The sequence below is a fragment of the Lutjanus erythropterus genome, chromosome 7, assembly GCF_056507025.1.
Source record: "Lutjanus erythropterus isolate fLutEry1 chromosome 7, fLutEry1.hap2, whole genome shotgun sequence".
Lineage (NCBI taxonomy): Eukaryota > Metazoa > Chordata > Actinopteri > Lutjaniformes > Lutjanidae > Lutjanus > Lutjanus erythropterus.
The window spans coordinates 6990436-7008223 of NC_139323.1; the positions used below are offsets into that span (position 1 = coordinate 6990436).

The following is a 17788-nucleotide window of genomic DNA, read 5'->3' on the forward strand; positions in this document are numbered from 1 at the left end:
AACGAATTATGGAAACACTGACTAGGTTTGACATCATCCTGTAACTTTTCTAGATGCCGGAAGAGGAGGCTTTTTGCGTATTTGTGAAGCTGATGCAAGACTACAGATTAAGAGAGCTCTTCAAACCCAGTATGGCTGAGCTGGGGCTCTGCATGTACCAGTTTGAGTGTATGATCCAGGTAAGACACCTCGTACTTGCAAGACTGCAACTAGGGATGATGACAGCTCATCAGAATGTGGTCATGTGCTGTGGTAACAGCGTGAATCCATGCGATTTTTCTCTTTGTAGGAACAACTCCCCGAGCTGCACATGCATTTCCAGGCTCAGAGCTTTCACACTTCCATGTACGCCTCCTCCTGGTTCCTCACCATCTTCCTCACCTCCTTCCCCCTGCCCGTCGCCACGAGGATCTTTGACATCTTCATGTGTGAGGTGAGTTAAAAGGAGCAGTGGCTGTTCTCAGGAGCTCTCACCTACTTTGAATGATATCCTGTATCTGCTTACATGTATCAGTCTGTAAAGAATTTGTATTAAGACTTTGCATATTTGTCCTTCTATTCATTTAGCTTGCACTTTATTCTTGTGTACTCTCACATTCTAGAAGAAAAACTCTAAGGGCTTCATATTTCACTTGTATATAATGTTTGTGATTAACTAGTTGAATACTAAACATACTTTATGTCAATGTGGCTAATAAACAGACAAGTTGTCTAAAATGTAGATGTGACATCTAAAATGTTAATGCAGAGTGTTTGTACAGATTAGATGTAAGGTTAACATTTTTTTCTACTGCTGTAAGAATGACCCAAGACAGATTGACTGTCATGGAAAGGATATCCATTAGCGCCACCTGATGGAGAAAACAAACATTACAGTGCACATTAGTTGTTATGATTGAATTGTTGTATTCTTTCTCAGTCCAGTTAAAAACACATTTTAAAAAAACACACTGGCTATCATCCATTCACTAACACTTTATAATAACCAACATTAATAAATGGTAAATTAATAGTTAATTAAACTTAAGTTAATAGTTATTTAACGTCTACAAAAGATGAAATTATAAATGTGTTAACTAATTAGTAATAATGCTATAATATGTTATTTAATCATTAGTTTGTTTACTATAAAACAATGAATTTAGAAATTATATGATTTATCATAGTTAAGAGACACAATTACATTCTGCTTAAATTAGTAAACAGTTAATTGTTGCACACATAACATTTTATGTACTATGTATTTGTTATTGATTACCAAATGATCTGTAAACCTTTAAGATTTCTTAAATCATTATTGAGACACTTCGTTAAACATTGTTATAATTAAGTTTCAACTGATGATTATAATATTTTACATACTTGTGTACATATATTATGTTACATTTGTGAACTTATGTAAGCAATGTAATTATTTTAACACAAAGCATGGTCTTTTCCTAAACATACTGAAGTAGTTTTTGAGCCTTTATTTTGAAAGACTGCTCACATGTTGCATATGTGTTATTGCCCACTTGACTAAATGTGCAAAGCAGACATTAGAGGGGCAACGACACTATCATAGTTTAAAGTGTAGGGCCACTGATCAGTCTGCTGTATTTGATGAGTTGGGACTGGGAACCTTCTGTCTATAAATATCATCTGGATGGTTATTTCAGGGTTGCAACTGATGTTTCTAATACTTTGTAAATGGTTAATAACTACTGTTTAGTGCTTGGCATTTCTAAAGATGATTACAGAGCTTAAGAGTTGCTTAATTTATTATTTTCTAAGTATACAGAGGTATTTAAAAGTTAAAAGTAAAATAATTGACATAAATTCAGCTAACTATCAGTTTACCATTTATGAGTGGTTAATTAAGTCTCCATTTCTTCTTTGAAGACATAACTCTGTCGATCTCTTTGTTCAGGGTCTGGAGATAGTTTTCCGTGTGGGACTGGCCATCCTTCAGATGAATCAGACTGAACTCATCCAGCTCGACATGGAGGGAATGTTACAGGTACATCACCACAACCTCCACACAACTTGTCATTCAAGCAGCTCCAATTTCTAGTGCAAAATATGCAGCTCCTTCCAGGGAGGAACCTCCACCACACCCAGATAATTGATACATGTGTACCAGTGTAACATGCTGACTTTGATTTGTGCTTTTGAGGTCAGTGGAACACCTGACTAAGTCATCAGGGTGCATAGTTGTTTGAAAGACGCTGCTTTATGGGTGTGTTGCACTGATTCTGCCTTTGTCTCCTCACTGTGCTCCAGCACTTCCAGAAGGTCATCCCACACCAGCTCGACAGTGGACCAGATAAGGTCATCCAAGCTGCTTATCAAGTTAAATATAATGCCAAGAAGATGAAAAAGTAAGCACAACTCTCTGTTCATTAACACCTACCAACCTCTCCTTTTAGCTGATGCATTTATTTTTACACTGGAAAAGCACATTACATTGTGGTTGGCCCGCCTCCCTGCAGCTCATCAATCTTTATTGTTCTGGTTCATCATGTTCACTTTACAATCAAACTCCCAAACTTTTCTATGGCTATTTCATCACAGCTGTGATTCACTGAACTGTCACTACTTTATGAGAAATAACTGTGTAATTTCATGCCAAGTATAGGGTAACTTATTCCCCTAGAAAATATTATTTGAAATGTATTCCTTACGTGTGATGAATGCTGTTTTTCTGTAGACAAATGTCTACCAGTATTTTTGAGTTATATAGTAGAGCTGAACAATTTTGGAAAAATATTTAATTGTGATTTTTTTGACTGTTATTGCAATCACAATATGATCTGCAATATTAGAGGGGATGATAATTTTTGCATTATTGTTCTTATTTTGATTGGAAAACTGTGGTGCGATTTTTATTTATTATTTATTTATTTTATGGCCTTTATCAGATATTTCACCTCCTGCGATTTAAAAATTGCAGAAAGTTTATCAGTTTATATTTTCCCTGTAATTAGTACCAAAGTACAAGTATTTCCAAGAAAATTTCTGCAAATGATTTGGAAATTACATCCTTATAAATTATGTTTTTATGATTGCAATGTTTAAAAAAAACATCTAAAATATTGGCAGGCATTGAAAACAAATTGGGACATTTTATAAATTACTCTTGCACGGTGTTAATATTTGACCCTATTTTTATTTTCTCTATGCCAGCCCACACTACAAATTTACAATACAGATTTGTTTTTGGAGTTTTTTTGTTTTGTTTTGTTTTTTAACAGCTGTGTACTATTCTTATTTTTTGTTTTCACTGTTTGCCTGTGAATTTGTTTCAGGTTAGAGAAAGAATACACTACAATCAAAACTAAAGAGATGGAAGAGCAGGTGGAGATAAAGGTGCGTAGAGATCGTTGAGTGTGTAAAGAGATATCCTGAAGGCTCCACTGAATGTATTTGGTTTCATGTGATGTTGTAACTTGTTGCAGAGGCTGCGGACAGAGAACAGGCTCCTGAAGCAGAGGATAGACACATTAGAGAAAGTGAGTGCACTAGTGTTTGTCACCAGACAAACCGACCACACACTGCTCCCTGCTCATCAACATTACATTAACCCACCCAGCTGTGTACGCTCATACATCATGCATCTCCTCCTAATGAGGGAGTCTTGTCTATCACTAACTGGGCTGTATTAGTTGAAACTTGTCCATTTCCATGATAAACTGCCCCTGGCTGACTGGTACTGTACTGTAAGGTGAATTTTCTGATAAAGTTTTCATAAACAGGAGCCATATTTGGACTTGAAGTTGTCTTGGTGTCATGGCGACTGTTCGTGTGGCTCAGATAACTTCCTGTAGTGAATTTTAAAATTCACTGGACACCACTAACTCGAGCAAAGACTGTAACAAGCCTGTTTGGAAAGCGAAAGTGGCTGCTTGATGCTGTTCAAGCTGATACAAAGCACTGCATGCCATGTTGCACTGTTTGTATCATTCTGCACCTTCTTTTTGAACGGGCACTACTGCTGCCAGGTAAAGGCACCATGCATGAGGTCTGCCGTGGATAGAGAGGGTGTCTGCTCCGCTGCATTTCCCTGCAGGGAGGAACACTGGTCTAATGGAGTCCGTTATTTAAAACCAGCTCGAGGCTGCTGCTCTCCGACCTGTCTCTGCCACGTTAACTCCCAGGACCTTTTTGAACTCTTTACTAACTGAGACTGTTGGGTGAACCGCGTCAAAGCCCAGAGCTTTTTGTGCAGTTGAACAACACGTAGCACCTTAACACCTTCACCATGCTGTTGTGGCAACATGCTTCACTTTCTATTAGAACTAGAGCTGTCCTGTGCTTCTTCCTGTCTGAAACCTGTGTAATCAGCACCACCTCATTTTTCACTTTGGCCCCGGCTTATTTGCACCTTTTTCACCACACGTGCATGCAATGTTCCTTTTCTACCCCTGAATGCAAACATCATTCTACAGTCCATAAACAAATACATCTGGAGGGGAAATGAACATTGCATTTCTTTGTCTAAAACAATCAATTGTTCTTTTGTGTGCTTTAAACTGTCCTCTGGATTGTCTCTTTCTGCTGTCTCTTGTCGATATTTCTGTTTTGTAGGAAAGTGCTTCCTTGGCAGATAGATTGATCCAGGTATATTCCTCATTTTCTCTTTACCCTTATTACTTTTGTTGCACCTTCCTTCTTCCCTCTCTCTCTCTCTCTGTAGCATTGCATGCTTATGATTAGCACAATGAAGGACACCGTAATAACGCAGGATCTGATGACCTCTACTGATTCTCTGAATTAAAATTAAAGCATTACAAGAATTACAATTAAAGCACATTATAACTGATTACAGTTTTGAATAAGTGCATGAAATGACCACATTGTGGCAGACTAACTGAGAGAATCACAAATCATGCTAAAGAAAGATGGTAACTTTGGTATTTTCAACATGGACCATAGTTTCCCATTTTTGTGGCTACTGGAAACATCAATTTTTGAAATTGGTCCAGTATTGAAGAAGAGCATCATAAAAGTGAGTGTAATCCCTTGTAATCTTGCCCCTGACAGCGACAGAGAGAGAACTTTTTTGAAAGGGTGAGATATTGGGCTGCAACTAATGATTATTTTCATCATCGATTAATCTGTACATTAGTTTCTCGAATTAATCAGTCATTAATCTATTAGTGGTTTGGACTGTAAAATGTCAAAAAATAGTCATCACTGTCATCCAAAGCCCAAGTTGACGTCCTTAAATGTCTTATTTTGTCTGAAACACAAAGATATTCAGTTTACTGTCAGAGAGGAGTAAAGAAACCAGAAAATATTCAAATTTAAGAAGCTGAAATCAGAAAATTTGTATATTTTTTATTTTAAAAAAAGACTCAAAACGACTAACTGAAATAGTTGGTGATTCATTTAATAATTGATTAAAAGTTGATTAATCAAATAATTCTTGCAGTTCTAGTAAGATATGTTTTGTTTAAGTAGTTAGTTTGCTTTCACCAAACTAACCAGACTCCCTTTGCAAAACTGTAATTTTAAATTAGTCATCATCTTTATTCAAACTCGACAGAAACAAAATAAAACTCACTAAAAACACCTTGGCTCGTCTTTCCACCGATCCAGCAATCATCTACAGCTTCTCTTCTGCTAATCTACTAATATTTTCACATCTACCTCTGGAACTAAGGGTTTATTTTGACCAAACCAGAGTTTGTGATTGTTGGTCCAGTGTAAGGATGAGCCAAGACAACTTGGTGTGCTTTATTTTGTTTCTGTTGCACTTGAATGAAGATGACAATGTTAAAATTACAGTTTTGCAAAGGGAGTCTGGTTAGTTTGGGGAGAGCAATAAAACAGCTGTTTCTGGTTAAACAAAAAATAACTTAGCCTTTACAAAAACAGTCTGTGTCTGTAGAAATCATTTCCATAATGTTGTCTGACACGGATTATGTTATAGCTAGCTCTCCCTCAATACTGGACCAATTTCAAAACTTGTTTTCGACACTTAGACAAAAAAAAAAACTAAAAAAAATAGGGTCCAGGTTGAAAGATACCAAAGTTACGCTCAAAGAATTAAAATAGAGATCACACTTTGCTAAAGCTAAAACGAGCATGTCCTTAGAAAACCAGTCCCTCATCTTCACTTCTGATTTGCCCACCCATTCCGCCCTCTCGTTTTCACTTGCTGTCGTGCTCACTTCCACCCCTCCTCGGTTGGTTGTGTCCCAAGGGACAAGTGACTCGCGCTCAGGAGGCGGAGGAGAACTACCTGGTCAAACGGGAGCTGGCCACAATCAAACAGCAGAGCGAGGAGGCCAGTGCTCAGCTAGAGCAGGCCAAGAACACCATCAGGCAGCTCCAGCAGCAGCAGCAGCCACACGCGGTAAGGAGGGCCACCGAGTCCCCAGCTGGCAGGTTGCACCGGCTCAGATCCCGCTCAGTTTGTTACAGGACGGGAGCCGTGACATTGAGACTGGGATGTTTCCCACGTCAGTTTGTCTTGTGAAGTACTGAAATGTCAGGCCGACCATTTCAACATCATGTGGTGTGCTAGAACTGACGGCTGAGCCTGTAAAAAAACAAAAAAACAAACAAACTCCATGTTGGGTGTGTCATAGTTATCCTCCCCCTGCCCAGTTTGCATATATTGCCTAGCAACAAAATCCAAGCAGTGTCAGAGGAGGGATTTTCTCACTTTGCACACAGGCTTTGGGTAATGATCTGTTTTGGCATGCATGAATTCAAATTGGGACATGGCGTACTACACAGTTCAGCCACCAACTCTTCTGCATTCACAGAAATGCATTCATGAATGTGTAAGCAGCTGTCTCACGGGCTGGTAGATTTCACACATTGCACCTTGCTCACAGAATCCTCTCGCTGCATATCTGTTGACCTAACATCGTTAATTATTGATGGTTGGATTCCTGATGATAATTTGCAGGCATTACAATGTTTTACATAATTTGCTGTCTTGCTTCACAATGAGCAGTCATGAATTATTTATGTGAAATTGAAAGGCAAAATGGTTGATGTCAGTTGAAATAAAGGTGGAATTCTTTATAGTAGAGCAAAGAGGCATCGAGGTGTGTTGTTAATATAATATTAACTGAGACTGTTTAATGGACTGGAATTATGTACATCACTGGCGGTCAAGTATCTTGTTCTTCTTTAAATGCTAACATTGAGAACACACAGGCATCAGCATTTGTAGCTCTGCTTATACACTCACGCACACGTCCTGTTGTAGAAGGGAGCCCCTCGGTACTCTGAGGAGTCGGTACTGCAGCTGGAGAGAGAGCTGGTGCAGGCCCGGCTAATGGAGGCAGAGTCTCAGTGTGCCCTCAAGGAGATGCAAGACAAGATCCTGGATATGGAGAAGGTGGGCTGACTTTATGCATTCTATGCACTCTGTCTTAATTTTTCACCTTATGTAATCCATTTTATGTGTTAAGAGTTTCATCCTTATTTCTACTATTATTATTGGTTAAGTTTACATCAATTATGGCATGCTATCCATTTTATTTTTACTATTATTAAGTGGGTTTTTCTTATGTTTTACATGAACTCTGGCATTCTTCCCCAGTTTTTATGTTCGTTCTGTCTTTTTTTATGAAGCACTTGGTGCATGTAATTTCTTAGTTGTAACACACATTTCTTGTATGAAAGAGGTGTTTTCAGCATTTGGGGAGCCCAATGCAAACTGTTGTTTGTCCTCTACGATGGTCTGGGGCGTGTATTTAAAGTTTCAATGCATCACCTTGGTGCATTTTAACAGGAAAAGAAGGTAGAACTGTGAAAAACTCTTGACACGTTTTTACTCTCAAATGTAAATCAAACATTTCAAGTTGGCCTCTTGCAATTTAACCTGCAGCAACTCTTGAAAACTTTGAGAATTTACAGAATCTGCACTTCTAACATCTGACATATTCAAAGAAATGAGACAAATGCAGCATTTTCTTAAAATGTTATGCAAATGTTAGGAGCAAATTTGTTCCTAACATAACTGTTCATGCTATTTCCAGACCTCATGAAAAAGTCAGCAAAGTCTCCACATTGACCCCATAATATATTAAAAAAATATTGAAAGTCCTTTTGTGTTTTCAAAGGAGCACAATCCAACAGTTGTTGTTGCTGAAACATCTGTATCCATACATCCAAAGTACAACTTTCCAACTTTACTAATTTGGGTTGCTTAGAAAACAAAAACGATGACAACAGGTAGCTGCTAGCATTCTCACAGAGTGTGCTCACATGAACAGTGAGGTGACATGACATGTGACAAAGCTTCCCCAGTCATCTCTGGACTTGCATAACACTGCTTGGGGCCCCACTGGTGGTTTTGCGGGCCCTGTGCAACCACATAGTTTGGATATAACAAGGAACAGCCCTGATGAAAGGTGCTATACAAATAAAGCTTCTTATTATTATACACTGCTTGAATCTTAGCCAACATATTATATGACTACTTTTGCTACCTTTTAAAAACATATAATTCTTACATACCTTCCACAGAGGAACTCGTCTCTACCAGATGACACCAATGTGGCGCGTCTTCAAGAGGAGCTGATCGGGGTGAAGCTGAGAGAGGCGGAGGCTCTGACCGGCCTCAAAGAGCTTAGACAACAAGTCAGAGACCTGGAGGATCACTGGCAGGTGAGCACCAACTTTCTCTTTGTCGGACATCTTTTCAAAGTGCAAAACCTGACAGAAAAGTGACGCACTGTAACGCCTCCCCCTCAGCGTCACTTGGCGCGCACAGCTGGTCGCTGGAAGGACAGCCCCAGGAAGAACACGCTGAGCGAGCTGCAGGACGAGCTGATGAGTGTGAGGCTGCGCGAGGCCGAGGCCCAGGCAGAGCTGCGAGAGACGAGGCAGAGGATGCTGGAGATCGAGACGCAGGTCAGAGGTCACATCAGCTTGTTTAGATTCATGTTTTGTGCTGCATTTTCAGATTGTAATTGCAATAAAAGGTATACTGTAATGTAGATACTTAAGTACGGTTGATCTAGAATTTTTCTACTAAACAGTAAATGAGCTGGAAGTGAGTTCTCTACCTGTATTGTCACACAGTATCCTTCAGAGGGCAGCAGTCATCTGTTCTAAACAACTGAAATTAAAGTGTGAGGGAGGCAGTTCTCAGCATCCCATTTTGTCACCAACTTTTTGTGATTAAATTGATCATTTTTAATCAGTAACATTCTTATTTTTTCCTCAATGTACCATCTGTTGCCACACAGAACCAGATTCACAGTAACCAGCTGCGACGGGCGGAGCAGGAGAGTCGCTGTCTCCAGGAGACTGTGCAAATGCTGACGATGCAAAATAAAGACCTGAATGTGCAACTGCAAGAGATCAAGCGGAGACAAGCTGAGATTGAGTGCAAGGTACAACTCTGCTGCTGCTGATCTGCAGCATGTAGCACGGGGACAAACCACTGCAGCTCCGTTATGGCAAACTTTAAAGTTTGTGTTGACATGTAAAATTGATGAGGTCAGTATCTAGATCCAGGCAGAGGAAGCAACTTGCTCTGTTTTCAGTGATAGTATTTCACCTGATGGTTCTGCTGATGCTGCTAGATTTCTGGTGAACTGTGCTTTATAGCGCAGTAACGCAGGAATTTCCCTCTGCAGGATATAAACACACACACACACACACACACACACACACACACACACACACAGAAAAAACACAAATGTTACATAATATCTGTTTTTACTGTATCAGCCTTCCAGCCTCACACCTCCTTGGGGCTTTGGTTGAACTGCTCAAATAACGTCATTCTTTTGCTTGTTTGTTTTTTCTGCAGAGTAAAGAAGAGGTGATGGCAGTGAGGCTGCGGGAAGCTGACAACATTGCTGCTATGGCTGAACTCCAGCAACAGATCTCAGAGCTCGAGATACAGGTAAAGTCCCAATACACTATTTCTGTGTTTGTCAAGGACTTCACACTCCTGCCTCTGCATCAAATCCATCAACTCCCTCACAAACCACATTTAACAACTAATGAAACTCCCCACAGACATAGAGTTCTATTCTTGTTTTCATTAGCCATGTTTCCATCCATTTTTAAGTATCACAGTAGAAAACATTAACTGAAATGTCAAAACCAGAATTAGAACTAGAAAAAAGTTGTTTGCCTGAAGTGGTTTTTACCTTTTTTGAAAAAGAGGTAATGTGCTGAACGAGAGACAGAAATTTTTGTTCTGGCATAGTGAACAATAAACTCACTGCTTCTCCTCCCGACAGTCACTCATCACTTCCACTCTGATCGCTCCACACAGATCTGATGTAACCTTCCTCACATAAATACATGAAACAAACAGAAATGTGTGATTTCCATCCTGTTTCGTACATTGTTTTTCACGGTTTGAGGTTTGACCGGTGCTCTTTAAATTAGTCATCTGTTTGCACCCTCTTCCACTGCAGTGTGTTTTTGACTGGAGAACTGATGCACGTACTGCTTATCTCAATTAGCCAAATCTAAAAGTGACAATTAACCCCCAAATCAAAAGTACTTTTTTTTTTCTCTGGCCTGTTGTGCTATTTTTCCATCTATACTATTTTGGTATGAGTTTTGGACATATTGGCCGTAGAGATTTCTACCCTCTTTCCAGTATAATGGAACTAGATGGCCTAGTAGTGTGGTGCTCAAAGTGCATTTAAAAAATACATTTCAAAAACCCCTGCTCACAAAACTGCTAACAACACGGTGTGTGTGAGAGAGGGCAGACATCTCTACAGCAGATATCTCCAAAACTTTGCAACTCACACCAAAAAAATCTAAGCTAGATAAACAGCGCTACAGGCCATGTATTTTTGATTTGGGGGTGAACTTTCCCTTTGAATAATCACAGAAGTTTTAATTTGCATTTTCTATAGCTGATTCACTCAAAATTCTCTTAAAATCTGCAATACATTTGAAATAAAACATGGCGATTGATGTGAGCAGGATGGTTTGGTTGGTTGTCTTACTATTAGCAATGACAGGGACATTATTTGCCAAAGTTAGAATGACAGTGGTTGTTTTACAGGACCAATTTCTGTACTTGTGGTTTTAGTCTGAGCTCCTCTTACTGTTTTGAAATAGGTATCGATGGGGGAAAAACCTGATGTCACACACTTCCATCCACCAATCAGAATTTCACAATACAGGACTCTTAATCTGATAGCAGTTGATGTGGTGTTTGTTTACGTTGCCAAGGAGACAGCGGTATCACTCAAAACTGATCAAACCCCACCCACACAGTCCTGAGATGAGCGGAGTTACTTCACTTTGACTGTGGCTCATTTAGTCATGAATATTCAGAGAAGCTTAGATTTGAAAGCAAAGACTTTAGACTCACACATGAAGCTGCTCCTCGTATGACAGTCTCAACAAGCAATAGTGAAGAAACCAGTATTTACCCCCAAACAAATGTAACGCTACACACAAGGGTGACCAAAACAAATACAGGCCTGTTCTGACACTGCCAGCACTCAACTGTTCTGATTGATAAAAGATAAAATCATCTAAACACCCACCTTGAATACTTTTAGGCTTGTTTGTGGGCTCAACACTTGAAACACCACACTTTTCATGTGAGTAAAGCTATGAAGTTATGAACAGTGAATGCGGCAACAGGCAGATAATGTTATTATGTGTAAACAGGCTACAGGGCAGAGGTTCCCAACCTTTATTCCTTGCAGTCCCGTGTAGGTGATTCAAGTCTGCTGTGGTTTCTATGGGTTCTTGAGGTTCTAGTAATTGGTCGTTAGGTTTCATTGGTTGTAAATTAAGGTGACTTCACTAAAGGCCGAACATGAGATGTATCAGTGAGGGTTTTTTTGGTTCTACTTATCGAGGCCTATAAATATGTTGTCAGAAATCTTTTTTCAATTGCATATAGCCTTTTTTGGAATTCTTTCCAGACGTTTTAGCGTGGTTGGATGAATGAATGGTTTTAGATGAGTCAGCAGACGTATTTTGTTTCGTCACAAAATGATTCAATGTCTGTCTGAAACCTGGTATTTTAACCCACATATGTGCTGTGGAAAAAATCTCTATATAGATGACATATGACATATGAATGTAAATCTCTGAGGCAGACTAATCGACTATGAAATTAACCTTTAGTTGCAGCTCTAAAGTCAATTAACTAAGATATTCATTATCGATTAAACAGCCAATTATTTTCACGATTAATTAATTCTTTGATTTAGGCTATAAAAGGTCACAAAATTGTGAAAAATGCTCATCAGAATTTCCCACCTCCCAAAGTAATGTATTCACATTCCTTCTTTTGTTGACAAATGACAAGAAAAGCAGAAAATCCTTACATTTAATAAACTGGAATCAGCAAATGTTTGTTCCCTTGAAAAAGTACTGAAACCATTAACAAAGTTAGTTGGTAACTAACTAACTAATCCTGTGGGCAGCCATAAATGGAGGCTGCTCTATAAAGGAAATGAATGACAGAAAAATAAAACACAGTTGTAATACTATAAACTATTAAGTTGTGAATGTTGACAAATACTGTATATTAACAAAACACAAAGCACATCGTAGCATGTCATAAAGATTTAGAGTGCTTATAAATGCTACATAGGGGGAGCTGAGGTAAAGTGTTACAGATAATGGGTAAATACCAGTTGCTTAAACCGAGTGTCAAAATAAAAGCTTTGATTTTCTGTAAGACAGGTCTGTTAGAAACAGTTGTGACATGGGTCACAGGAGTTAGTTATGTAAAATACTGTTGTAAATATATTTCTGAGTTCAAGTTGTTTTAGATAATCTAAGCTGGAGGCCTGGACTATTTTTAAGTATGACACCCACAAAGAAAACGTCCCCTCCTTCCCCCTCACAGGCGCAGATGATCACACAGTGTGGTCTGAGGTTTGGTTACTAAGTGATAGAGCAAAAACATGCAACTCCAGATATTTACCACTACCGCCTTCACACCTTTCAGAATCTGCGCAGTGAACTCTCATTTCAGCATATCGATAACATGCAGAAGTCTTGTACTTTCTTCACACCTTTTTTTCCCTTTTATTTTACGATCAGCATGTAGAAGACATGTTGCAGAGGGTGCTTTTTTCCACAGAGCAGAGTATTCATTTGTATTTGAGCTGAAATCACTGTGCCAGTCTTGGCTTCTTGGTCTGTGGTTTGGTTAGTTGCTGTATAAGTTGTGGGTGAACACTGGTTCAATTGCATGAAAATGTGCTTTAAAAAAAAAAAAAAAAAATCAGTTTCTTGCCCTCTTCGTTAGAAACAATGTGACGCATGTTTGTGGTGACAGTTTGCAGCTTGCTTTATGATGTTCGAGGTCACCAAATGATCAGATTAGCTTTGTCAGTCTCACTACTTGGCGTAGAAGGCGGCGCTGTGTCACTGAAGTCACTTTGAACACTGCTGTTTTCATCCCACAATAACAAAACACATAATCCTGCAGAGATTGAATGAACAGATACAAATTAATGATAACAATAAACCCTGATGGAAAACACTGTGAGTGAAACTAAGATGTCTAGAAAGGTTTCTGTGTAGGACTCTTTCACTACCACAGTCATGGCCTCCGTTTCATGCCACAGCTCCACTGTCTCTGTGCTGATAGGAAGTGGTTTCTCATCTTGAAGCAGAAACTCTACCAAAGGTGACATGCATGGTTTATTTTGAGGTTTCTATGACATGCTCAGAGATTTATACTAAATGTTTTAGCCTGTTACAGGACGTTCTCACGTTTACTCTGTGTAATGTATATTTAGTGTTCTGTTAAATATGCTCAGAAACGTAACTGTTATGTTGTAAAAACAGAAACAAAATGTAACTGGAGTCACGCATCTTCACATATCCTTTGCAGATTAAAAATAAGACGTCATTGCCACAACAATGGAGATGCACACGAAGTGTTAAAATACTGTGACCATATATGACGCACTATCAAATGAAATTCTGGTGCATTTCATTGGAATTTTTTTTATGAGCTGTGATTTTGCTCACTAGTTTAGGATATGATGATAATGATGGTTGTGACGTTCAAAGAGCCAGATTAGATCAGTTGCACCCTTTGCTGCTGTTGCCACAGTAGATGACTTTTAACTCTCCCTTTGACTTTTCTGCCTCATCAAAAATAGTCGCACTGCCCCTGATATAACAAAAAGTTCAACACACTTTGAGTGTGCAGGGGCGAACATGAGGGAGAAATTTCGGTGAGACTGTTTGGCATCTCCAGCCACAGCCTGCTGACACCTGTTGCTTCACACAGCTGAACACGAGGAAGTCTCATTAACTGCCTGCCCCGAATCGTTGCAGTGTTTTGGAGTCGCGAAACCTCAAAAACAACCGATTCTTGGAAAAATCTTGCTTGTTTAGACTCTTCCATGTGAAAAAAAAAAAGCCTACAGGGACTTGCCATTTTCAGCTCCACCTTACTACATGATTCAAACACTTTAAGTGTATTTTGGGGTGTTGGCGGGCCAGAGCAGACTCGGTGTCACCTCTCTACCTCTACACCCCACCCCTGTTGTGTACTGCTGTGTACACGTCTTCCCTGTGTTGTCTCCCGTGCTGCAGCCTGTGGTTTGATCTCCTCTGAGCGCCCTTCACTGGTCTCACTGTAGAACTGGCAGCTTCAAGGGTGTGATTGAAGTTTGAAATAGATTGTGTTTGTCTCCAATGCCTGCAGATGTCTTCAGTGAGGAAGGTAAACATCACATGGGCTGTTTAACTGTTAAAGCTACCAACCAGTCTCATCCCCAGGGCCCCAGGAGGAAATCAAGCACAAATGATAGTGTTTTGTGTTTCCCCTGACATCTGTTGCTGTATGATGCTGCTTTTTTAGCAGCACGGCTCTAGTCCGTGCTAGTGTTTGTCCTGCCTGTACAGTAGTTCACAGCAGTTAAAGACTAACTTTGGTATTTCTCAATCAGGACTCTATTTTCTCATGTTTTTGTGTCTAAGTGACTAAATGGGACAACAATTTTTGAAATTGCACTGCAGCCGTCAGCTGTGAAGCGCCAGCATAATCTTTTGGAGCAATATCATCCTGTCAAAGTATGTCCACTGAAGGTGCTTGTTTTGCCACAGACAGGCTCAGATTGTCTGACAAAAAGGTCTGTCTCTGTAAGGATACTGTGTATAATGTTGTCGACGAGTAAGATCCTCTCTGTTTAACCAGAAGCAGCCACAGCCACCACACTCCATTTACACACACACACACACACACCTTGCCAAAACCACCTTGGTTCGTCTTCCCACTGTTCAAACAATCACCAACGCTGGTGTGGTTGAAATGAACCCATAATTCATTGAGGTAATGACAGTATTCTGGCTCTACACAGTTTCTCACTGCTCCTTCAATCTGTCTCTTGCTCCAGTCCTGATAGCTTCACATCCAGTGTGGTGAGTTTAGGGTTTATTTTGACCAAACTGGAGCTTTTCTGATTGTTGGAACAGTAGAAGACAGTGTTGGTGAGTTTTATTTTGTTTCTGCTGATTTAAATAAATAGAATCTGATGGCATTGACAAGAGTGATATGAACGGTTTGTGGCTAAACAAAGAGGATCTTGCTCAGGCTGAAACTATTTTTATCATTCATCAATACTGATTTCATTTAGTGCTGCAACTAACAATTATTTTCATTATGGATTAATCTGTCAATCATTTTCCTAATTAATTGATTATGTAAACTTGTTTAGACCTATTTTTCAAGTCTTTCCTATAACTTTTTTTTTTTCATTACAATTAATCTATCAATCATTTTATCCATCAATCAGTTACTTGTTTGGTACGTAAAATGTCAGAAAATGTTGAAAAATGTTGATCAGTGTTTCTCAAAGTCCAAGATGACGTCCTCAAATGTCTTGTTTTGTCCTCAACCCAAAGATTTTCAGTTAACTGTCAGAGAGGAGTAAAGAAACCAGTAAATATTCACATTTTAGAAGCTGGAATCTGAGAATTTGGACTTTTTTAAATTAAAAAATGGCTCAGAATGAGTAAGTAGTTATCCAAATAGCTGTCAATTAATTTAATAATTGATTCATAATTGATTTATTGTTGCAGCTTTAATTTCATCATGGAAAATCTATGAAAAACGCTCATCACAATTTCCCAGAGCCCAAAGTGATGTCTTCTTTTGTCCAGTCAACAGTCCAAAACCCAAAGACTCTTCATTCATTCTCAGAAATGACAAAGACAAGTAAAAAATCTACACATTCAGGAAGCTGAAACCAGCAAATGTTTGATTGTTTGTGCTTAAAAAATGACTGAAACAATTAATCAATAATCACAAGAGCTGTCAATTAATTTTCTTTCAGTTGACTAATCATTGCAGCTCTAGATTTCACTCTTAAACAAAAAAGGTCTCTTTACATAATTTTGTCAGACATTTAGAATACCAAAGTGGATGTACATTGACAGAACAAAATTCCTCGTAGGGATTACATTGTTAAGTGTTGGTCACATAGACACAAAAACCTAATAGATTGAAAAATACCGGGGTATTTACAGGTTTTGACATAGACACTGCATATCTTGTTTAGTTGCAAGTTAAACCTCTCCTGCAGATGTCAAAATAGTTCTTCACCTTCCTGAAAGTCATCTGTATCACTGATTACTGCAGCTCAATTTTCTCCTCCTGTCTTCTACCAACAGAAAGAAGAAGGAAAGGTCCAAGGCCAGCTGAACCACACAGACTCAAGTCAGTACATCCGTGATCTTAAAGACAAGATACAAGAGCTAAAACACGAGGTGAGACTTGTGAAACCAGCATCAGGTTCCTCAGTATTCGCACTTTAGTTTCATCCTACAGCTTTTTTTCCCCTTCCATCGTAGAGATTTTGATTTTGTTGTTGTCTTTTACTTTGATCTTGCTTTTCAGAAGATTTCACAACATTCTCTCAGATCTGGTTTGACTTTGAGGCAAACAGATTACTACAAGTGTTAACTACACCCAGGGACTTCCTGTGTGGAGTTTACACTGCACACCACTATAACCTCCAGATGTTTCTATAAGAGGGTTTTACCAAGCTTTTACAACAGAGCAGCACCATGACAGATAAACCTTGATTTATGTTTAGAGCTTAAACATCATCACTGTGGGTTTGGTAATGAATAAAAAGTAGAATTTCATCAGTGATGAATTTAACTCACATCAGAGAAGCAAAAGCATCTCTCTCTAATCTTACTACCTCAGATATTCATATTTGTTAATTGTTGGTGATGCATGGATTATGCAACAAGGTCAAATGTCATGGCTTGAACATCTGTCCGATTGATTGGCCATCCGTTGATTGATTTCCATCTGATCAGCCTTTAGAGACAAAGTGGCAGGGTCCAAAATGAACACAAGCAGAAGCAGTAAATGGTGAGAGTCTCTACCATGTTTTGGTGAGCACCCTGTACACTCTGAAATCTATATCACTTTGTACTGCATGGGTGCTAACAGGGACGTCAAGGTGCATTCAGGTGCACTTTATAAACTCAGAAATCTATACTCAAATGGCCGCAAACATTTTTTAAAATGAGAATGTTTCATTTTTTTTCCTATGTTCAAATACCTAGCCCTATATTTGTCATTTTCTTTTTCTTTCTTGACTGCATTTTAACATTAGATGCTAAAATCATAATGGTCTTGGTCAGATTTTAAAAAGATATAAGCAAATTATTCTGTGCAAACGCAACCATATTCTTGTACAACAGGTCCTCAAGTACTTAATTTTGAAGTGGTGTTTATAGATAAACTTAATTATTAATGATTGAGAACCATATCTTCTTTGTTTTGATGGTTTTTCAAACTGCAGATTAGATGTTCCTTGTCTTCCAGCAAATCAGTTATTTACAGGAAGAACAT

The 17788-nt window shown here is 38.9% G+C and overlaps 1 protein-coding gene across 8 annotated transcripts in view; it reads left to right on the plus strand.

Annotated features, from left to right (window-relative positions):
* Window positions 1-17788, plus strand: part of evi5b (ecotropic viral integration site 5b) — a 45492-nt gene that overhangs the window by 23517 nt on the left and 4187 nt on the right. For 5 of the 8 annotated variants that reach the window (XM_084722492.1, XM_084722493.1, XM_084722494.1 and 2 more), the window contains 14 exons: window positions 54-179; window positions 290-433; window positions 1910-1999; window positions 2263-2360; window positions 3288-3348; window positions 3438-3491; window positions 4567-4599; window positions 6188-6340; window positions 7208-7339; window positions 8473-8613; window positions 8701-8859; window positions 9198-9344; window positions 9767-9862; window positions 16591-16686. In XM_084722492.1, coding sequence (XP_084578618.1) covers window positions 54-179; window positions 290-433; window positions 1910-1999; window positions 2263-2360; window positions 3288-3348; window positions 3438-3491; window positions 4567-4599; window positions 6188-6340; window positions 7208-7339; window positions 8473-8613; window positions 8701-8859; window positions 9198-9344; window positions 9767-9862; window positions 16591-16686 — 1530 coding nt within the window. Of the gene's footprint in view, window positions 1-53; window positions 180-289; window positions 434-1909; window positions 2000-2262; window positions 2361-3287; window positions 3349-3437; window positions 3492-4566; window positions 4600-6187; window positions 6341-7207; window positions 7340-8472; window positions 8614-8700; window positions 8860-9197; window positions 9345-9766; window positions 9863-16590; window positions 16687-16816; window positions 17503-17788 lie in introns of those variants that run through there. The other 3 variants (XM_084722497.1, XM_084722496.1, XM_084722499.1) reach the window with 3 other exon arrangements.